At 33.2% G+C, this 24577-nt stretch overlaps 1 protein-coding gene across 12 annotated transcripts in view; it reads right to left on the bottom strand.

Moving 5' to 3' along the window:
- The window catches only part of ERC1 (ELKS/RAB6-interacting/CAST family member 1), a 339530-nt gene that overhangs the window by 215013 nt on the left and 99940 nt on the right, over positions 1 to 24577 (bottom strand). For 5 of the 12 annotated variants that reach the window (XM_031939571.1, XM_031939572.1, XM_031939574.1 and 2 more), the window contains exons 5-7: positions 20575 to 20730; positions 16574 to 16741; positions 6340 to 6507 (exon numbers count right to left, since the gene is read on the bottom strand). In XM_031939571.1, coding sequence (XP_031795431.1) covers positions 6340 to 6507; positions 16574 to 16741; positions 20575 to 20730 — 492 coding nt within the window. Of the gene's footprint in view, positions 1 to 6339; positions 6508 to 16573; positions 16742 to 19007; positions 19101 to 20574; positions 20731 to 24577 lie in introns of all 12 variants that reach the window. The other 7 variants (XM_031939566.1, XM_031939573.1, XM_031939569.1 and 4 more) reach the window with 2 other exon arrangements.

Genomic DNA, 24577 nt, shown 5'->3' with positions numbered 1-24577 from the left:
ATTTTGGAGCTATATCCAAAGGACAATGAAACTGTGCTTGCTCTTTGATCTAGCAGTGTCTCTATTGGGTCTCTATCTCAAAGAGATCATAAAAAATGGAAAAGGATCCACATGTACAAAAATGTTTGTAGCAGCTCTTTTTGAAGAGAGGTAAGAACTGGAAATTGAGTGAATGCCCATCAATTGGGGAATAGTTGAATAAGTTATGTTATATGAATGTAATGGAATACTATTGTTTTATAAGAAATTGTAATGGGCTGAGGTTTGAGCTGATGCACTGAGGTCCCAAGTACATGAGGCTAGATAGTAATTGGGCTATACTCTATTAATATACATGATTGGATTAAGAATGGTCCCTGCCCACTCTCCTTGCAAGTCCTGATGTGTTGTATAGGAAATGACGATTTTGGTGGGTGGAGGCAGAGAGGGAAGAAGACAAGCTGGGAGGGATTGGGCTGAGTTCGAGACTCCGAGCTGCTGGTTGTGTGGCTGCTGGTCGAGCTAGCTTCTTGACTCAGCTGCACACATTGCTATCGCCGATTCTCTTCCACCTCCGATCCTTCTTCACTGAGAATAAAGACTGACGATTTTCCCCTAACCTGAATTCCTGTCTCGTGCTGATCTTAAAATATACGATCTTAACAAGAAATGATGAGCAGGCTGATTTCAGAAAAGCCAGGAAGACTTACAAGAACTAATGCTGAATGAAGTGAGCAAACCAAGAGAACATCGTATATAATTACAGCAAGACTGTGGGATGATCAATTGTGATGGACTTGGCTCTTTTCAACAGTGAGATGAATTAATAGAGTTCCTATGGATTTGAGATGGAAAATATCATCTGCATCCAGAAAAAGAACTATGGAGCCAGAATGTGGATCCAAGCATTTTCACCTTTTGTTGTTGTTGTTTTTTCTTTTTCATGTTTTTCCCCCTTTTGATCTGACTTTTCTTGGACAGTATGATGAATATGGAAACATGTTTAGAAGAATTACATGTATTTAACCTACAATGAATTGCTTGCTATCTTGGGGAGAAGCATTAGAGGAGAGTGGAAGAAAAATCTGGAAACAAGGATTTGCAAAGGTGAATGCTGAAAACTCATTTCATGAGTTCAGAAAAATAAAATACTATTAATACTATTACATTACTAAGAAATGATGAGCAGGCTGATTTCAGAAAAGACTGGAAAGTCTTACATGAACTGATGCTGAGTGAAGTGAGCAGAACCAAGAGAACATTGAATATTTTCACATGATTCACGTGAACTATGGAGAGTGAATGTGTATTCAAGCATAGTATTTTCACATATGTTTATTTATTTGCTTTTACTTTCATAGTGGTTTTTTCTTTTGATCTGATTTTTCTTGCACAAAACGACAAATATAGAAATATGTTTAAAAGGACTGTACATGTTTAACATATCAGATTGCTTACTGTCTTGGTGAAAGGGGAGGTGTAAGGGAGAGAGAGAAAAAATTTTGGAACATAAAATCTTAGCAAAATAAACGTTGAAAACTATCTTTACGTGTATTTGAAAAATAAAATACTATTGAGGAAAAAAAAAAAAAGAAAAAAGAAAATAGTATGCTTTGAGCTACATGCAGTCTCCACAGTTATCTAAATGAGATTGTATTTTCTATCCAAAGCTTACTGGAATTGTCTTGGATCACTATATTGCTGAGAAGAGATAAATATATATAGTTAATTATCACACAATCTTAGTGTTAGTACACAATTACTTAGTACTGTTAGTACTGTTATCCTGATTCTGTTCACTTCACTCAGCATCATTTACAGTTCATGTATTAGTTCAGTTCATCATTTCTTATAGAAAAACAATATTCCATTACATTCAGATAACACAACTTATTCATTCATTGCACAGTTAATGGGCATCTACTCAATTTCCAATTCTTTGCCACCTTAAAAAGAACTGCTACAAACGTCTTTTCTCATGTGGGTTCTTTTCCCTTTTTTATGATCACTTTGGGATAAAAATCTAGTCTGCTCATCATTTCTTATGGCACGATAGTATTCCATCATAATCATACACCACTGTGTGTGTTTAGCCATTCCTCAATTAATGGGCCTCCCCTCGATTTCCAATTCTTTGCCCCCCAAAAAGTCTTGCTATAAATATTTTTGTACATTTAGGTCCTTTTCCTTTCTTAATCTCTTCTGGGATATAGGCCTAATAGTGCTATTACTAGAACAAAGGATATAAAGGGTACACAGGATTTTATAGCCCTTTGGGTACAGTTTCAAGTTAATTTACAAAATGGTTGAATCAATTTACAACTCCAACAGTGTATTAATGTCTCTTTTTCCCACCTCCCTGATATTCTCAATGGTATCACTTGGTTCCACTTCAAGGGTAATGTCTTGCCAATCAAATTCTTCACAAACATATGCTTTTGTCAACTAGTGATATGGTAAAGCACACACTCAACAATGGCATCAATTACTATCCTTGGTGGACTTAACCTTGTAGATTTCCTTTCTCATTGCCTGTGATCACTAAATTTGTGTAATTTTGAGATGGAAACAGTCATTTATTATACTTTAGCTCTAGATTTTCTTGACTACCATTTGTTTCAGTAAGATTTTTATATTTTTATTGACGTTAGTGTCTGGGGGGCAGCTAGTGGTACAATGGATAGAGCACCAGCCCTGAAGTCAGGAGGACCTGAGTTTAAATCTGGCCTCAGAGACTTAACTCTTCCTAGCTGTGTGACCTTGGAGGCAAATCACTTAACCCCAACTGCCTCAGGGAGGGGGAAAAAAAAAAAGTTAGTATATGGGAGCTGAATACCTGCATCCACTCAGACAGGTCCAAGTCTCAGGACATGGTTTGTATGAATTAATTTTCTTTTTTTACTCAAAAAGTCACAACTATAATTGAGGCTCTTACAATCTTTTCAAAAAATTGTTTTTATAGCTTCATAATTGTTTTGATACCTTAAGTCTATTCACTCTTCAAATCACCATCAATACTTTATAAGGTACAGGTCTCTATCCTCCTCTTAATAATTTCCAGCTGCTTATGGGACGAAGAATAGAAGCTAGTGCAATAAAGCTACCCACAATCTGAATTTCTAGATTTAATTAATTTATTCCCTTTCATGCACTCTAACAATTCAGAGAAATAGCTATAGTTTCATGAACTTGATATTCCTTCTCCATATGCTTGCATTATCCATCCTCAAAGGCTGAATTATAGTCCTTATTCATCTTTACTTCTCAGAATCTTTAAGTCCACTTCAAGGCTTATTTTATTTGCTCTATGAAGTCTTTCCTAATCCCAGATTTTCTACCTCAGATTTGAAAAAGAAATGTAGAGATTAGAAGTTAAATCAGGTACCAGTGGATGAATATAGGAGTTTGACACAGTCTTATAAAAATAAAATCAAGAATGAATTAAGACTGATGAAAAAAATTAAGGACAATAACAATTATTATTTTAATAATACTGAGAGAAATCACAGAATTTGAGAATTTGAAGGGATTTAGTGGTTATCTAGTCCAACTTAAATATAAAAGGAATATATATATATGAAAGGAATCTCCACAATAAAATAAATGACAAAAAAACATCCTTGAAAAACTCCACAAAAGGGAAGGTTCTCACCTTTTAAGGCAGTCCATTTCACTTTCAGATAGCTATTATTGTTGGGAGTTTCCCTATCGTTGAGCCTAAATCTATCCCTTAGCCATACAAAAACGTCTAATTTCTCCTCCATATGACAGTCCTTAAACACTTGAAAACAGTTATCAAGTTTCCCTTGAGTCCTCTCTTCCCCAAGATTTATATGTCCAATTTTTTCAATCAATTCTCTCATTTCATGGACTCATCGCCCTAGCTTCCCTCCTCTAGATCATCTCTAGTTTATTAATGTCCTTCTTAAACTATTGCATTGAGGATTGAATACTAGTTAAGCTAGGGGAAAGAGAGGAGTCCGAGTAAAATGGAACTACTTATTACCTGTTTTTTTGTTTTTTTTTTGTAAGCTATTCCTCTATATTAACATAACCCAAACTACACTGGTTTTGGGGGTTATGACATTTACACTGTTGGCTTCAGATCTTTTTCAGAAGAACTGCTATCCATTCATGCTTATACCCTCTCTTACTCTTGTAAAATTGGTATTTTATAACTAAGTGTAAGATTTTCTATTTATCCCTAATGAATTCAATCTAAATTGATACAACCCTGTATTTCTGCCTTTGCTTTTGTTTCTGAATCTGTTGTCTAGCATGCTTTTTATCCTAGCTTTTTATCAAATTTAATGAGGAAAGTCCAATCAAAGACAGGATTGGACTTATCCTAAGCATGGATGTAACTATGATAAATGACAACAGAGAGAAGGCAGAGATAATTAAATATTACTTTGCTCCTATTTACTCAGCCAAAAGAATTCAACTCTGTGTAGACAAAAGAAAAAGGCATGATGATGAATTGATACTTAAGATAAAGAAATTTTAAATAGAGAAGAAATAATAGCAAGTTGCATTTGATAAATTCAATTGATTAGGCTCAGAAGACATTCAATCATGGATTGAAATGGTTTGAAATGACTAAGCAAGAATAAGTAAAATTTAATTATAGGTAATAGATAACAGGTTTTGCTCTATACCCTTATAGTCTACATGAATTTTCAAGTGTGTTTCTTTTAAACAATTTATTATTGGAGTAGTATTAGAATCTATCATTATATTTTACATTTTATGGATGAAGTTTTTTTTTCAACTTCATTAATTTCTTTTTTAATTTTCACAATTCCCATTGTTCTTATGGTGTTTTAATTTATTGAACCATTAACACCTAAGGATTAAGAGTATTCAACTAATAATGAATAATAATTATAGTAATTGTTAATAATTAATAAATGTTTATTAACTAATTGTTTTGTCTACTCTCATTTTCAGAGATTTTGTTTCTTGGCTAGGTTGTACTTAGCTGCTTATTCTCTTTCCAATTCTCTCTTCTAATATTCTTTCATTTATAATCTTTTTATCACTAAACTTCATTTCTTTCAGGAATTCTAATTCTTGTGGTCAAGACACATTTTTATGTGTCTTTCTCCATAATTATTTCTATTCGTGTGGAATTATTCTCTTATCATAAGTTTGTGTCCTAGACATCCCTGGAGCCATAACATTTTTTATACCCTTCTTTGGTTTATTCATATTTCTAGCCTTATTTATTGAATGGGAATTTTTTTTTATCAGAATAAGATTCTATCTACATTCTAAGGAAAATGGTTTCCCTATATGCCTTTAAATTTGCATCCTATTGATCCTCACATCTACTAGGGTCTATGCATAAAAATGGTAGCATAACCCAGGCCAACCCCTACCTTTAAGGTCAACAGCTTTAGCTCTTTAAGGCTGTCAAGAAATGCTCATTAGCATGAAACAAAGTGAGAACATTCAAAGAGAACATTCTCACAGGGCAGTGATACAGGTTCTGAGCCCAACTTTGGGAATAAGAACATTACAGGTGACTGCACTGGTAATCTAATAACCTATCCTGTAGTATATAATTTATTCCATGCTATAACCCAAGAGACAGTTATAGGGATGATTATCATTAAGTGTCTCTATCAACTTCAAGGCCAATATCTGTGTTTAATATAGAATTTTTAATAATACATGTTTTTATAAAGAGAAAGAGGTCCTCCCTTTTCTCCTAAATCAATCTCACCAAACTACAAAATGAGTCACTGCAGCCTCTTTCCTACAAATTGGAATCAGGTCAATGAAATGAAGTTACCAACTATATCATCTCTCCACAAAAGCATTTCAAAACCAATTTGGCTACTAATCAGCTAATTGAAAAAAGCTTGTAAGCATAAATTATCCATAGGCTAAAGGGAAAGTTAGGAAATTCAAGTACAAAAGATGTAAATTAAACTAAGAATTTGAGAAGTACTGCTCTGTACTACAGAAGCCCAGGAGAGGCTTGAAAAAGTACGCAAAAGGAGCTAAATGGGGGCAGCTAGATTGCACAGTGGTTAGAGTATCAGCCCTGAAATCAGGAGGAACTGAGTTCAAATCTGGCCTCAGATACTTAACATTTCCTAACTGTGTGACACTAGGCAAGTCATTTAAGCCCAACTGCCTCAGCCAAAAAAAAAAAAAAAAAAAAAAAGGAATTAAATGAACTTTTAAAAACTAAGCCGAACAATTTACCACTAATAGTCCAATCACCCTAACCTCAAAAATATAAATGGAGGAAATAAAGACATTTTGGCAGTTCTTAGCTATTGTTTGGTGGCAAGAATGAAAATGTGCATCAAAGGTGTAGTGTGGAATTAATGAGAATATGCATTTTACCTTCTTCTGTAGAACATTGACCTTCCGCTCCTTCACATCCAGCATATCCTTGAGATCATGTATTTCTCCTGCTTGGGTTCCTTTCTCTTCAACTATCTCTTGTATCTGCTTTGTCTTCTTATTAAGCATGGTTTCCTTTTCCTCTAGCCGTAATCTCAGTGCATCTACCTAATGATGCAGACCAAAAAAAAAAAAAGGATAAATTGAAAAGATAACAGTATTGTCAATTTCAAAGAGAATATGAATAGCTGCTACAATGATGTTGAAATGAAAATCCTTCAATAGAAGATGTAAAGTCAACAAGCTCAATAAAGGTGCTGAAAGAAAATGAACCACAAAATTTCAAGAACACTTAAGTTAATATAAACTTTATCCTTTATTTACAAGACAGCTATAATTTCCTTCTTTGCATACCTGAAAGAAGAATATGCAATTACAACTAAAGATGCATAAAGGAGGTATATCTGAACACATAATAAATGTGCAAATGGATGAATTTAGAAAATCTTATTATCTGGTACTACATTAGATGCATTCTTTAAAAAGCCTTATTTAACCAAAAAAATGAGTAATAAAAAAGGGATATAAAGCTTTAGAGTAACCATATCACATAAAAAATATACTGACATTAGTAATGTGGTAGTTTTGAAAGAAAGAGTGAAGTAGAGCCGAGTATGATGTGATCCTAAAAAAAAAAAAAAAAACTGTAGGGAAAGGTAAAATACATAAATTTTATATACAAAATATACAAGAAGAAAACTGACAGAGTAATTAGATAAGGAGGAAGACTGGTAGTCTGGAACATTACTCTCATTGGGAATGGGTTAAAGAAGGAATAATTCATAAGTATTTAAAAGGAAATAAAAGTCTTCTGAATTCAAAAAGAAATAACAGACTAAGAGGAACAGGATGGAGGGGTGAAGGAAAAGGTTAGGTTAACAGAAATGAGATAAAAAAGGAACAATACATATTTGGAAAGTTATAAAAGTTTTCAAAATTCATAAAGAAACAAGAGGGCAAGGGGAAAGTGGCGGGGGGAGGAGTAGATTAAATAATAGGAGGGCAAAGTAGTAAGTAGAAATAAAACAGAGGAATTAGGATAGGAAACGAGATACATGCAAACGTAATAATAATGATCAGGAGTAGCATTTATTAGATAAAAATTAGATAAAAAATGTAAAGCTAAAATTAAACGTAAAATAGATTTAGTCAAAAGAGAAAAACAGGTCAGTCATATTAATGTTTTAGACTATTTAAAATAGCTACACAGTATAAGATTGGAAAGGATGCACTGAGGCAGCTAGGTGGCGCAGTGGATAGAGCACCAGACCTGAGTTCAAATCTGCTCTCAGACACTTAACACTTCCTAGCTATGTGACCCTGGGCAAGTCACTTAACCCCCAATTGCCTCAGCCAAAAAAACAAAAACAACAAAAGAAAAAACGATGAGTTTGTGGATTTAGAAAAATATGGAAAGACTTAGATTTATGAAGAATAATGTTATCCACTTTTAAAGAGGGGACAAACAAGCAAAGTATAGTCTTACAAAGATGTATATAAATGTATTTTTGTATAGATGTATATAATTATAGATGTGTGTGTGTGTGTGTGAGAATATATCTGCACAGGGGGAAATAGAATAAAGTAAAAAAAGCACAGAAGAGAACAAAAGAAAACCTACAATGAAGCAAAGATGGACAACTTTAAACACAATATGTAGTCTTTTTACATAGGTTTTCTTGAAATGGAAATGTATTGCTTTATATTTTGAATCCTCTCATGTTCTGCTGTGCACATGGCAATGTTTTTCTTTTTTGTATTTAAATTTTTTAAAAAAGGACCAATCTATTCAGAGACCAGAAAGTCCCATGATACATTTAGTTAGCTATGTAAAGTTAAATATCAGTTTGCTTCCTGAACCTAAGGTTGATCAATGTAAGATCCATAATGAATTATTTTTAAGTCTCAAAGGTTAACTTTTAATACGAGTTGTCATCACTCATGATTCTACACTTCTATGGCACTACCTGTGCTTTCTCCAATCTCTACATCTCAATTCTCTCCTAAGACACCACCTCTGCATTGGCCACTCTCTTCTCATCTCCTCATCTTGACTTTTTGGGGTGACCAATCAATTCTATCATATCTCTTTTTCAGTCTCTTGCTCCCTCATCATATAGTACTCTGTTCAGCTTCAGCCTTGGATCTCTTCCACCAACCACTGAGTTCATTCCTACACCCATGCTGCTGAATGAAAGTAGAGAAAAACATGCAACTGATCTGACTGGGACTATTATAAATATATGATACTAAATTTCAAATGGGTCCTGAACAGCATTAAGCAATTCTCATAGTTCTCTAATTAATTCATTATCTACAGCACTTCTTAAACTTTTCATTCCTCCTCAAACCTAGCATGTTTTTTTTCCTAAAAAAATAAAACAAAAACAAAAAAACCCAAAAAACCTGAAGCCATCTATTGATAGGGCTCTTTCCTCTTCTTCTCATCTCACAAAACTAGGATGCTTTCTCCCAATTTCTCTTCCTTTACTTCTATCTCACATAAAGAGGTGAGGAAGCCCTTTTCCTGGCCAAGGCCAATCTTTCTGCTTGTTCCAATGATTCCATCCCATTCCATCTCCTCCAACAAACTGTCTCCTATGATATACCCACTCTCTTACTTATCTTCACTTTACTCTCTCTCCCTTTGTATTGACTCATTCCCTACTGCTGCCCATATCTCCCCTGTGGGGGAAAAAACCCAAACACTTAATCCTTGCATTCCCTGTTGATCTCCTCTAACTTTTTTTCTCTAAGCTCCTCAAGAAGGACAGTTACAATTAAGTCTCTCTACTTTGTCTTTCTTCTAAGCTCTCTACAATCTGATTTTTGATTTTATTATGCAAACAAAATTGCTCTATCCAAAGGTATGTAAGATCTTTTCTCAATCTCTATTCTTCTTGATCTTTCTACAGCCTGTGACACTGGTTCTTCTCTATCTGACCACTCCTTCCCTCGATTTTACTCAAATCACACCTATTAAGTGGTGTTGCACAGGGATCCCTGGATAGGCCCTCTTCTCTTCTCCCCCATACTACTTAGCTTGACGATCTCTTAATTGCCATTTCTATGCTGGTAATTTTTAAATCCATTCATTTCTAACTTGTCTGCTGACCACTAATCCAACATATATAATTTTAACAGATAAAATTTTGCTCAACTGTGACAATGTGTAAAGCACTGGGAATATATGAAGCCCTCCAGTCTATTCCACACTATTTCCATACAGAAATATTTAGTCAGTATAAAAGAATACTCGGGGAAAAATTATAATTCTTTTAAAATACTGGGAAGATAAAGGACTTAGGAAAGAAAATGCTAATTGCACCCAGAGAGAGAACTATAGAGACTAAATATTATCAAAGGATATTTTTGTGTTTTTTCTCCTTTTGGTCTAATTTTTTCTTGTATAGCATGACATATCTGTAATTGTGTTTTAAAGGATTATATAAAATATAACCTATATCAGACTGCTTGCTGTCTTAGGGTGAGGGAAAATAAGTGAGGGAGGGAGAAAATTTTAGAACACAAAGTCTTACAAAAATAAATGTTGAAAACTATCTTTACATATGTTTGAAAAAATAAATTACTAATGGGAAAAAAAAATACTGGGAAGAGAAGTTAAAATGAAAAAGGGTTGGACTTGTTCCAGCTACCCCGGAAATAAAACCCAGAAGCAATGCACAGAAATTGCAAAGAGACACATGTAGGCTTAATATTGGAGGGAAAAAGAGTTTGAGCTATTCCAAAGTGAAATAAGCTGCTTAGGAGAAAGGGCTTTCATTCCTGGAAGGCTTTAAGAAGAGAATGAAAAGCCACTTGTAGAATATGTTGTAGAGGAAAGTACCAGTTGTATTAACTGGCAGATGAGCCAACTAATTTTAAAATTATAAGATTCTCAAATTTTGTAAGAGATTTGGCATCTGGATCCTTATCATTCCTATGTAGCTAAATTAGGTTTGATTCTTCATTGTCCCTCATTAGTAATAGCATATCTGGGCAGAATACAACAAGGGTATTGATCTATACTTCATGCCCAGAATAATTGTTATACATAACAATTCTGTGGTATTCAATGTGTTATTATTTTACTCTCACACTGAGGAGATTCAGAGACTTTCAGTCATTGATCTATGGTCATACATCTAGAAATCGAAAGCATCAGAGTCCAATACTTCTCACTGACTCCAAGTCTATCAATCTACTACCATCCAATAAGTGTGGGTACAAATTTCCCACCATATTTTTACAAATGAAATCTTTAAAGCCGTTTTAATATGATTTACTACATCATTTTGACCTACTGACAGCACTAACAAAAAAACATTGTACAAGAGACACTATCCTTATATTGTCTGTCACACAATCAGTTTTTTTAAAAGTCTGGTGTAATTTGGTATAGCATTAATCTTTTCTGGAAAATTCTACTTTTTGCCAATATATTCAGGACATATACTTTTTAAGGCATACTTTCAATTTATTGAATGTCATATTATCTGCAGTAAAAGTATTTGTACAAAGTAAACAATGTGAATTTAATACTCATCATTAGGACTATTTGTAATAAATATAACAGATTATATTTCTTGGTGCAGGCTGTTTATTTTGTTTCTACATTCCTACTACTTAACTGTCTCTGTTGGCAACACCTCAAATTGTTTATTTTTTGCAAATATCATATTAAATAAGGACAGGAATATGGTAATTATGAGTTGACATGAATTTACCTTGTTAGTCTTGTTTTGGCTGCCTTCTTTTTAAAAAAACCTTTATTATAAAATGCAGACAGATCTATGCAGAATATTAGAAAATATCCAATAATTCTTGTAATTGATAGAATTCATCCCTGAAAAAATCTCCCTAGTATGAATCCTCTCTACTACCTTCATTACCCCAGACAGCTGGTCCCAGAGGCTCAAAAACTCAGAAGTAGTATCACTAGAACAAACTATGAAAAAGAACCAGAAATAATCAAATGTTACAGTAAAGTATTTGACAAATACTAGAACACAGAAGATACCAACAAAGATAGACAAACAAAAGGAAGTGGTATAGCTCATGTTTCTCCTATGCTAATATAAAACCACCACCACCCCCCCCCAAAAAAAAAAAATTAAGGAGAGCACAAGAACAGGTTAAGATCAGGAAATCAAGAAAAAAAAAATACAAAAGAAATCACCTCATTCTACCTCTCCTTCCTTTTTAAAAAGAATACATCCTTATTTATAATTCCTTAATTTGGGGGTGGGGGGGAGATATCATTCCATTGTAGTCAATTCACATGAATGCTCTCTTTGTATGTACTGTCCAAATAATGAAAACATCTTAGGAGTTACAAGTATCATTTCTCCACGTAGAATTGTAAACAATTGTTTTACTGAATCCCTTATTATTTCCTGTTTCTATATTTCTTTTGAGTCTTATATTCAAAAATCATATTTTCTATTCAGCTCTGATCTTTTCATCATGAATAATTGAAAGTCCTCTATTTCACTGAATATCCTTCCCCCCCCCCCCCAAAAAAAAAAAAGGATTATATACTCAGTTTTGCTGAGTAAATGATTTTTGGTTGTATTTTTAGGTATTACTTCCTTCAGTGAACTTTTGTGCCTCTTTTTTATTTGGCCAATTCTTACTTTTTAAGAAGTTGGAAATTTTGCTTATCTTTTTCTATTTGTACAATTGTTTTTTAAAGATCTTTCAGTGGATTTTTGTCTCTTTTACCATTTGGCCTATTCTGTTTCTGTAACTGTTATTTCTTTCATCACTCTCATTTATTTTCCCAACTTTTCCTCTATCTCATTTGGTTTTTTTAAAAATCCTTTTTGAATTCTTTCATGGGTTTTTTTTGGACTTGAGACCAAGCCTAAAGCTTGTACCAGGCATGCCATACTACTGAGTGTTTTTTGCAGGGACTGAGAGTCTCATTGCTACTCTGCTGGCATGTGGTAAGACCTCACTGCTGCTCTGCTGATGTCCAGGTGCAGTATGCACTAGACTGAATTCCTATCTTACCTCAGTAAGACAGACTTTTCCTTTTGACCTTCTATCTGTTTTGAGTTGGAATATTTATTGTTCACCCTGTCCCTTTGTTGCTCTTGCCTTTGCAGAGTTTGTTTTAAGGCATCATTTTAAAATTATTTGAAGTGAATTATTTGGGGGATTCAGGTGAGTCACTGCCTTTACTCCACCTTCAAGGCTCTGCTTCCTCCTAATTTTTTAACTTTTCAAAATCTTCAAGTATTTTGATCCATCTTTTCAATACAGAAAAAAAATGCACTCAAATTATGAAATGTTTTTTCCAACTGTTTTGCTGTGAACTTTTTGGTTTGAACTTGAGTTCCAAAGTTTCCCATTCTCCTATAATCTCTGGAGCTAACAGCACAATCAGATTCTCACTCGATATTCAGATTTCTTTCAAAATTCTTCTTGTAAAGTCAAATGTGTTGATTTATAAGTATGTATTACCTCTTCATTTTTCCAATCTCTAATCTTCTCAATGAAATTTAATTTTGAGTAACACTATTAATTCTAATCTTTATTTTCATATGTCTCAGATGTTAGAGAATATTGCAAGTACAAGACAAATTAATTAGAAAAAGAAAAAAAGGGCACTAATACACTAGTGATACAGTTGTGAACTCTTCCAACCATTCTGGAAAACAATTTGGAACTATACCCAAAAGGCTATCAAACTGTGCATACTCTTTGATCCAGCAATGTCACTAATGGGTCTGTATTCCAAAGAGATCATAAAAGAAGATAAAAGATTCATATGTGCAAAAAAGTTTGTAGCAGCTCTTTTTGTGGTGGTAAAGAACTAGGAATTGAGTGGATGCCCACCAGTTGGAGAACGGCTGAATAAGTATGGTATATGAATGTTATGGAATATTACTGTTTTGTGGCTCTTTTCAGCATTGAGATGATTCAGGATTGTTCCAATGATCTTGTCATGGAGAGAGCTATCTACATCCAGAGACAGAACTGTGGGGGCTGAAAGTGGATCACAACATAGCAGTTTTTCTTTTTGTTTTTATTTGCTTTTTGTTTTCTTTCTCAATTTTTTTCCTTTTTGGTCTGATTTTTCTTGTGCAACATATGTGTATTCAGGAAATATGTATAGAAGAGTTGTACATGTTTAACACATGTTGGATTACTTGCTGGCCTTGAGAAAGAGGTACAGGGAAGAGAGGGAGAAAAAAATTTGGAACACAAGGTTTTGTATGGGTGAATGTTGAAAACTATCCATGCATATGTTTTTAAAATAAAAAGCTTTAAAGAAAAAAGAATTGCTTCTTATCTGTTGATTGATTTTGAAATGAGAGTGTAGAAACAAGCAAAAAATCATTAAATATTCTCAGAGACCCATTATGGGGTATAAGCCAACTGTTAGTCAAATCATCTTCTCATGCCTACTACCACTTGTGAATTTTCCAGTAACGTTTGGATGTCATAAATACATATGAATCAACCAATAGTTGTCAAACTTTTTGGTCTCAGGACTTCTTTGCATTATTAAAAACATTGAGAATCCCAAAGAGCTTTTGTTGTTTATGGGAATTATATCTATTGATAAATTACTGTTTCAAAAATTAAAACTGATAAATAATGATAATAAACCTTTCGTACACTTACAAAATTTTTAAGAAAAGGACAGCAAAGGACTCACATGTGCAAAAACGTTTGTAGCAGCTCTTTTTGTGGCAACAAAGAATTGGAAAATGAGTAGATGCCCGTCAATTGTGGAATGGTGAATAAATTGTGGTATATAAAGGCAATGACATATTATTGTTTTATAAAAAATGATGAACAAGCTGATTTTAGAAAGGGCTCAAAAGATTTACGAGAACTGGGTGCTGATCAAAACAAGCAGAATCAGGAATACACTGTACAGGGTAACAGCACGATTGTGCAATAACCCACTATGAAAGACTTGGTTTTTCTCAGTGATTCAATGATCCAAGGCAATCTCAATAAACTTTGGATAGAAAATACCATCTATATGCAGAAAAAGAACTATGGAGATTGAATGTAAATCTAGACATAATATATTCACTTCTTTTTTCTGGTGTTTTTTTTCCTTTCTCGTGGTTTTTCCATTTTGTTCTGATGTTTTTTCTTCCAATATGATTCATAAAGAAAGGTGTATTTAAAAATTAATATACATGTATAACCAGAAAAAATATATAACAATTTAAAAAAAATTTTAAGAAAGGTAATTATAGTTTCCAAGACAAAAAATTAATGAGAAGAATGTGTCTGTTGTACATATTTTTACAGTTTTCTTTAATATTTAGCCTAACAGATCATAGCTGGATTTAGTATGTTGTAAACTAAATTATCCTTCGCTTGCCACATCTCTTCTTGGCAATGAGATTAAGTATGTATAAGCTAAGACTGCTTTTTGTCTCTTCTGTCTCCTCACTGTAATGATTTCTTTATATCATAAAATCACAGAATTTAAGAATTAGAAGGAATCACTTATGTCATCTAGTCCAATTCTTACCCTTTCAAACCCAGGCATACTTCCTTCCCTTAAGACTCACATTCAAGTCTTAGAGTATCACTTTACATAACTTTACAGTCTAAATAACTTAAAATTTTTATAAAGTTTAACATGGCTTCTTGTTGATTCAGCTGATTCAGTTGTGTTTGACTCTTCATGACCCTATGGACCCTAGTGTCCAAAAGGTTTTCTGGGCAGACACTGGAGCGGGCTGCCATTTCCTTGTCCAGTGAATTAAAGCAAAAAGAGGTTACCAGGGTCACACAGTTAGCAAGAGTTTGAGGCCAGAGTTGAACTCAGGTATTTCTGGCTCAATCCCCTGAATCACTAAGGAGATTCCCAATTTAGCTGAGGAAACCCTTAGTTCTTCTCAGAATTCCTTTATGCGGTCATTCTTTGTTTTTGTTTTTTCTGATATATTTTTATTTGTGCTACGTTAGAACAGAAGGAAAAAATATGAAGTTCAGTCTTCTTAATATATAAAATTAAGACTATTTTTCTCTAACTCCCTCTGCTCAACTCTACCCTTAAAAATCACCCCAACATCATTCTTCCTTTTTCCTCTGATCTAGTCTCTGAGTAAAAGGTGACCCTTCTACTTGTCAAACCCTTATACTTAATCCCTTGATCCTATTTATACCCTTCTTCCAGAAGTCTGTCTCTTGAAGAATCATTTCCTGCCTTTGTAACTTCAAATTTCTCCTGCTTTGACGCATTCTTTTTTTTTTTTTTTTTTTAAATTATAGCTTTTTATTGACAGAACATATGCATGGGTAACTTTTACAACATTGTTCCTTGCACTCACTTCTGTTCCAACTTTTCCCTTCCGTCCCTCCACCCCTTCCCTAGATGGCAGGCAGTCTCATACATGTTAAACATGTTAAAGTATATATTAGATATAATATATGTATGCAGATCTATACAGTTCTCTTGTAATGCAGTCATTCTTGTAAGAGGTTTTGGCAAATACAATCTAGTTATCTTCACAGTGAGACTCTTATTTATACTTCCTGGGTGGGATCACATAATGGTTGGTTGATTTAGCTAAACTGCTTTTTTTCCCCTCCTTTTTAAAAATCTGTTACAAAAGTTGGGTTGCTGGACAGAAAAGAGAATAGGCATAAATTTTAAAACAATAGTTTAGGAAAAACATTAAAGAGAATCACAGAACTATTTCTTCCATTTACCTGGAACTTCCTTAAACCTCATTTCCTTTTATACCAAGATGATCAACATTGGTATGGCTTTGTTCCTCTAGTAATGAATAAATCACCTTCTATGTCAATGTATAAGCATTTTATACTTAGCATTTCAACAGATCTACTAATGCAGAAGAAGGGGGAAAAACTCAACATTAGGGGTCACTTCATAATTTGTTTTGTTTAATGTGTTACTAAGACCAAAGGATTCAAAATCTCATTGGCCAACTGAATGGGGATGAGGCTCGATAATTAGCCTGGCTAGATGTTGACAATGACATGGGATTATAAGATCATATATTTGGAGCTAGAAAGTATCTTGGAGGCCATTTGTTCAACCTTTCTATTTTACAGATGAAGAACCTAAGATCCTAAGAAATTAAATGACTTGCTTAAGACAAATAGATAAATAAAAAAAAGTTACAATGAGCAAATGAAACAATATGAAAACATCAACAAGAAGATTTACCTCTGTCTGTAAGATGGCAGCTCTCTGCTCTTTTGCAGTCAATGATTCCTTTAGCACTTCAATGTGTTGCTTACTGTCTGAAAACTGATTTGTAAGTGTTTCTAGCTTTGTCTGTAAGGCTAAGAGTTCTGTGTCCTTTCGAGACAGTTCCTGTTTCACCTGACCAATCTGGAGAAGAAAATGAAATTCAATGAGGAAGAAAGGGAAAAGAGAATCATTTCCAATCAGAATATTTTACAAATCACAAGACAGAAATTTAAATGTAATTTTTCTTAATAATCTGCAATATCAAAGTAAATAAAAATATGTCCTGCAAAATTATTCTATAAACAAAAATAACTTGGATTTACATAATTATTCTTTACAAATTACTTTCTTCACCACAATACCTACATGGGTAGAGTGAGCATTTTCACCCCCTTATGAATATGATAAACATGAACAAACTGAAACTCATAGAGCCCAGAGCCAAACAGCTAATAAACTATAAAAACAGAGGTTAGATCAGATCAGATGTTCTCTGTCCAAGCCCAATTGTTCCTTCTATAACACTACCTGTAATTCTTTTTTGTTGCAACCCATTAAAAGATTAGAAAAAAATAACTATTTAAGTCTGAGTTTCCTTTTCTCTGTCTACTTGCCAAGAAAATGAATATAAAAGGAATAAAAAAGAAATCTGAACTAAATATAAGACATGAGAGATTATTAATAAACAATATATCACCACCTTTCTCTTTCACAAGTCAGGGTAGCAGGGTCAGACATTCACATATCCCAAAATGTGAAACAAAAGCTTATAAAAGATGCAGCAAAGAAGGAAATCAAGCAGCTCTTTCATTCCCAAGTGGTGATGCTTTAAATTATTTTTATATTTAATTTAATTTTACTTTTTTCAGTTACTTTTAAATATAGCTAACAAGTATTTAAACTGAAAGTATTTAAAAAAATTTTTTTAAATACCAGTAGTTTTTTTTAATCAAGTAGCTCTCATAAAAAAAGAGAAGAAAAATTATAACGAAGTAAAAAGCATGGTTGTCAACAATTCATATTTACAATTTGAGATTTATGTCTCCTGTAGTATAAAATTAAACCAAATAGAAAGAGTGTATCTTATTCTCCTCTGAATTTCCATTATTAAATTAAGCAATTACCTGATCTCTCCAATCCCATCTGTTTGCATACTTAAAACATAAAGCCAGACAGAAATCTTATGTGTTTATTACCCTCTCCTTTTCATGAAAAGACCAAAAAAAAAATCTAAAATAATATTTTTAAATGCATTTTGCTTTCGTTCAAAACTTGGATTTTAGTAAAGGAAATGAAATAAAAATTAAAGAAAGCTCTGGGAATGTTTTACTTTTAACTACCTCTCTTTAGTAGAAAGTATGTTTTAAGTGCATTTTATTTCTATTAAGATCAATAACTAGTCACAATATAGAGTTAATAGTATCAAGGAAAGACAAATGAGAATAGTTCTTATGTGTAAGTTTGAATCACATCTACCTATTCAGAAAGAAAGAAACAGAGATACAGTGACAAAAGGGAATTCAAAAGAACCATAATCAGTTTTGTATCATCTGAATTATTACATAGATTTTAAATATCATTAATGGTCCTTTTTAAAACAGGAGAAAAAAGAAAGCAAAAGGAAAAACCACACTATTACAAAAAAAAAGTTTTTATTATCTTTCTCCTCAACACAATATAGGATTTTCTTGCACATCTGGTTAAGTCTGAAAATTAGACTTCTAAGCCCCACAATTCTTTATTTGGTAATTTGTTACAAACAAAAAAAGGTTCATATACTTTCAGCATCTTCTCCCTAATATTTTAACTTAAGTAGTTTTTATAATTAGAATCATGTTCTATTTCAAAAAGACAATAAATAGACAGCCCCAAGTTGTCCTTCATTAACTACTGTAATTCAAGGCAACCTGATTGAGGTTTTTAATCTCTTGTTCTAAGGGAAAATAATGCTGGGTAACTAAAATCTAACAGGAGTTTTGTTAACTAATGACCACAAAGCAAGGAAAATATTTTACTTGATAATTTCAAATGTCTATCATCTTTACCATGAGATAGACTAAAATTTCTGAAAGCAGGAGATATCCACACTTTTGCATCTAAGACAAGAGAAATCCCAATTACTCAATACTATTTATATACAGGAAAATTTCAGAAGAAAAGAGATTCATAACACTCTTAATGGAATCTCACAAAAAGTAACATCAAATCACCATGTACATGTTCCCCAAGCATATTTTCAGCTGGTTGAAACAGACATTGGTTAAAAAGCAGAGGAGGCTGGTTAGTGCTAATATTTGGTACAGCTGTTGACCACAAGAGAAATGAAGCATGAACCACCCAGAAAGCCAAGAGCTAGCAGAGTCCCACTTTAGGAAGGGGTCACTGCACACACAGAGATAAATCTTACGGCAAAGACCTCAGCCTGGAGACCAGCCGCTTTCTTTTTCAGCTCTTCCCCTTGAGTCTCTTTCGCACTTAGCTCCTCCTTCAGTTGCTCTACCTGTCACGACATTGTTATTCTTTTTTCACTTCTCAATCAGTTTTATATATCTTCTAATTAATTATCTGTTTCAAGGCCAGGGCAGGAATTCAAATTAAGAAAAGTTATAAAGAAAAAGTTAAAAAACAAAAACAAAAACCACTCAAGCCTATTCTGCTCATTTACTAGTATTTGAAGGGATCGTAGGAAAGGATTTATCAAAAAATGATATACAATTTACACTGATTATTCACCAATACATAAATAACTGCAATTACCTTTCCTTCCAAATAAGGTCATTAAAACCAAAACTACTAAAAAACTGGAACTATGAATGTTTAAATTCAAAAGTGATTGAAAACAAATTTATAAGCAATATAAAATGAAGGAAGGTAGGGAATAAGCATTTATTAACTACCTACTGCTTAGTAGGCACTATACTAAGCATTTTTATAAATATTAATTTATTTGATATATAAGGTAACAAATCATAAATATATATTTCTAGGCTAGTTATGGGTGACATAGTTAAGCTAGGGGCAACAAGAAGAGCCAAGAGAATACAAATGTCACAAGGGAAAAAAAATTTGTTATAGGAAAACAAAAATTAAATACAGGGGGTAAGTAATGAGGAACAAGATATTTGCCAAAAGCAAGATTTGGAGAAACAAATCTTTCTGTGTTCTTTCTATGTTTCCTTTTTTTTTCTTTTTTTCAGAGAGATTCCTTGGATCTAATGATTACTTATGTTTTATGAAAAAAAAAAGAAATGGGGAACTATAGTGGAATAATCACACTCTACAAAGAAAAACTCTGCTTTCCAATTGCTTTGTGTCATTAATTTATTCCCAAATATTTCAAATTCCAACTAGCTAGTCATTCTAATTAGTCTTCTAGTATTTAGATCAATCAAAGTGCAATGTTTGGGGGCCTTAAGCTAGAATAACCATGCCTGCATTGACTGAAAACTGGTATGCCTTGTTACTACATATTTTGCTATGTAATACTCCAGTAACTAGACAGAATGAGAATGGAGATAAATAGCCCATTAAATGAAACTTCCTCTCAAGAGGATGTAGTTTTCCTTAGAAAAATGATTCCAGGCTATTGAGCATTGTAATAATTTACAAGAAAATTAAAACATTATATTGTCATAAACTGAGGAAGGCATAGATAGATACGTTCCTAAGTCAGTCCGAATCTCCTGAAAAAATTGAGAAATGCTGAATTTTTCAAATGTACACTAAGCCACATGAGGGTAATTTTTTTTTTTGAAAATGCATTAATACATCACATCAATTAATAATTGTATCCATTCAGCAATTCTGTACTCAACACTGAGTTAATTTCAGAGCCTGAAATTAATATTTATGCTTTTCTTAAGCAATATAAAAATAGGGTACAAAACTGCTCTCTTTGATTAGTAAGGAAGACATCTTATGTTCTTCCCAATGCAGTAAATTATTTAGGGAGATTGAAAGTGACATCCCATTACCTTGTTTTTCATAAATTTGGAATGGCTGCGATATACTTCCATTTGTTTCATTTCTTCCTCACGTTCTTCTGTGCTCAAAGCTCCATTGGATTTCAGCATCTGGATTTCTTCCTCCAAATCTCGGAGCCCACGCTCCATTGAGGATATTTTTGAGTCCTGACAAGCATGGAACAGTCATGTGGTTAAAATAAGTCAAATTAAGAATCCCTTAAGTAGATTAACAAGCAAAATTCATTCAATCATATTTGAATACAACAAGGACATAATAATTCCTACTCTGTGAAGACCTCCATACTAGATGCTAAGAAAGAAGATACAAGGAATGAATGATGAGGAAGGCAGTAATAACCGAAATTTACATAGAAATTTTAAGATTCATAAAGCCATTCAGAAATGGCTTTATATGCCATTAGAATCTTACAATAATCCTGTGAGTTAAGTACTATAGGTATTACTGTATTCATTTTACAGAGAAAACCATAAAAGGTCAGAGAGGTTAAGTAATTTGACTATATTCATGCAATTAGTGTCATAGATGGGACTTAAACCCAGGTCTCTTGTGAATAACCAGAGTTCATTCCAGTGCACCACAATGTCTCAAAAAAAAGAAAAAAATCTAGGCAAAAAAGAAAGTCTGTGAAAAAATACAAAAAGAAGAGATGGTGTGTCAAATATAAGGAACACTCAAACAATCATTTTGCCCCCAAAGACTATAGTGTATAAAGAAAAATAATGTGAAATAAGGTAATAAACGGTGGCACCAGGTTATAAAGATCTGTAAATGCCAAACAGAAGAGTTTGTATTTGCTTTTATAAGTAAAAGAGAGCCATTAGAGTTTTCTGACTAGGGGAATGACATGGTGACTTAAGGAAGTTGATTACTTAAAGAATATCACTTTAGTAGGTGGATTGGAGTCAACAAAATCACCAGACATACTTTGCAATAAAATAATATTAACTTGGAAAAATAAAATGTCAAAAGTATCCAAGGATAAGGGCTAAAAAAAAAAAATACAAATAGAGATTGGCACATTTCACAAAAAATAATAATATTCAAAACTATGGGTACTAGGATTTGGGTTAGTTTTTTTTTTCTTTTTTTAAAGGAAGATCAATGGAATGTTTTCATTTTCTTGTTCTCCCTTCTCAGCTCTGTATCAGTTCATATGTCTTACTAAGTTTCATTAAAACATCCCAGATTCACCATTTCTTACTGCATAAAATCATTATACTCATATTCCACAATTTCAGAATAAAAGAAATATGGCTTAGAACATCTGAAGATATGAGGGATTTTGGTGCAAATACAAGCAGATTATCAAACAGAACAGCAAAAGGAAGAATCTAAGGTGGTAAACAAGGTTGAAGTCGAAACTAAAGAGGAGATATTATTAGAATAGGGATGAGGACTAAAACATAGAGACAAGGGACAGAGACTGGTTCTGTAATTTCATTTTTATTTATTTATTTTAATAATTATAACTTTTTATTGACAGAACCCATGCCTGGGTAATTTTTTATAACATTATCCCTTGCACTCACTTCTGTTCCGACTTTTCCCCTCCCTCCATCCCCTCCCCCAGATGGCAAGGAGTCCTATACATGTTAAATATGTCACAGTATATCCTAGATACAATATATGTGTGCAGAACCGAACAGTTCTCTTGTTGCACAGGAAGAACTGGATTCAGAAGGTAAAAATAACCGGGAAGAAAAACAAAAAATGCAGACAGTTTGCATTCATTTCCCACTGTTCTTTCTTTGGGTGTAGCTGCTTCTATCCACCATCGATCAATTGAAACTGAGTTAGATCTCTTTGTCGAAGAAATCCACTTCTATCAGAATACATCCTCATACAGTATCGTTGTTATAATGATCTCCTGATTCTGCTCATTTCACTTAGCATCAGTTCATGTAAGTCTCTCCAAGCCTCTCTGTAGTCATCCTGCTGATCATTTCTTACAGAGCAATAATATTCCATAACATTCATATACCACAATTTACCCAACCATTCTCCAATTGAAGGGCATCCATTCAGTTTCCAGTTTTTAGCCACTACAAACAGGGCTGCCACAAACATTTTGGCATATAGAGGTCCCTTTCCCTTCTTTAGTATCTCTTTGGGATAGTAGTAGCACTGCTGGATCAAAGGGTATGCACAGTTTGATAACTTTTTGGGCATAATGCCAGATTGCTCCCCAAAATGGTTGGATTCATTCACAACTCCACTAACACTGCATCAGTGTCCCAGTTTTATCACATCCCCTCCAACATTAATCATTATTTTTCCCTGTCATCTTAGCCAATCTGACAGGTGTGTAGTGGTATCTCACAGTTGTTTTAATTTGTACTTCTCTGATCAATAGTGATTTGGAACACTCTTTCATATGAGTGGAAATAGTTTCACTTTCATCCTCTGAAAATTGTCTGTTCATATCCTTTGACCATTTATCAGTTGGAGAATGGCTTGATTTCTTATAAATTAGAGTCAATTCTCTATATATTTTAGAAATGAGGCCTTTATCAGAACCTTTAACTGTGAAAATGTTTTCCCAGTTTGTTGCTTCCCTTCTAATATTGTTTGCATTAGTTTTGTTTGTACAAAGGCTTTTTAATTTGATATAATCAAAATTTTCTATTTTGTGATCAATAATGATCTCTAGTTCATCTTTGGTCACAAATTTCTTCCTCCTCCATAAGTCTGAGAGGTAAACTATCTTATGTTCCTCTAATTTATTTATAATCTCGTTCTTTATGCCTAAATCATGGACCCTTGATCTTATCTTGGTAAACGGTGTGGGTCCATGCCTAATTCCTGCCATACTAATTTCCACTTTTCCCAGCAGTTTTTGTCAAATAATGAATTCCTATACAAAAAGTTAGGATCTTTGGGTTTGTCAAACACTAGATTGCTATAGTTGACTATTTTGTCTTGTGAACCTAACCTATTCCACTGATCAATGAATCTATTTCTTAGCCAATACCAAATAGTTTTGGTGACTGCTGCTTTATAATATAGTTTTAGATCAGGTACAGCTAGGACACCTTCATTTGATTTTTTTTTTCATTAATTCCCTTGAGATTCTCGACCTTTTGTTCTTCCCATATGAATTTTGTTCTTATTTTTTCTAGATCATTAAAATATTTTCTTGGAAGTTCGATTGGTATAGCACTAAATAAATAGATTAGTTTAGGGAGTATTGTCATCTTTATTATATTCACTCAGCCTATCCAAGAGCACTTAATATTTTTCCAATTATTTAAATCTGACTTTATTTGTGTGGAAAGTTTTTTGTAATTTTGCTCATATAACTCCTGACTTTCCTTTGGTAGATAGATTCCCAAATATTTTATGGTATCGACAGTTATTTTGAATGGAATTTCTCTTTGTATCTCTTGCTGTTGGATTTTGTTGGTATAAAAATGCTGAGGATTTATGTGGATTTATTTTATATGCTGCAACTTTGCTAAAGTTATGAATTATTTCTAATAGTATTTTAGTAGAATCTCTGGGGTTCTCTAAGTATATCATCATATAATCTGCAAAGAGTGATAGTTTGGTTTCCTCATTACCTACTCTAATTCCTTTAATCTCTTTCTTGACTCTTATTGCCGAGGTTAGCATTTCTAATACAATATTGAATAACAATGGTGATAGTGGACAACTTTGCTTAACTCCTGATTTTAATGGGAAAGGTTCCAGTTTTTCCCCATTGCATAATGACGCTTACTGACGGTTTTAAATATTTGTTCCTGACTATTTTGAGGAAAACTCCATTTATTCCTATCCTCTCAAGTGTTTTTATTAGGAATGGATGTTGAATTTTATCAAATGCTTATTCTGCATCTATTGAGATAATCATATGGTTTTTGTTAATTTGGTTATTGATATAGTCAATTATGCTAATAGTTTTCCTAATATTGAACCAGGCCTGTATTCCTGGTATAAATCCTACTTCATCATGGTGTATTATCTTGGGGATGATTTTCTATTGTCTTTTTG

Source organism: Sarcophilus harrisii, chromosome 5, assembly GCF_902635505.1.
Source record: "Sarcophilus harrisii chromosome 5, mSarHar1.11, whole genome shotgun sequence".
Lineage (NCBI taxonomy): Eukaryota > Metazoa > Chordata > Mammalia > Dasyuromorphia > Dasyuridae > Sarcophilus > Sarcophilus harrisii.
The sequence above is the reverse complement of the archived record's forward strand: the minus strand, read 5'-3'. Positions and strand labels throughout refer to the sequence as shown.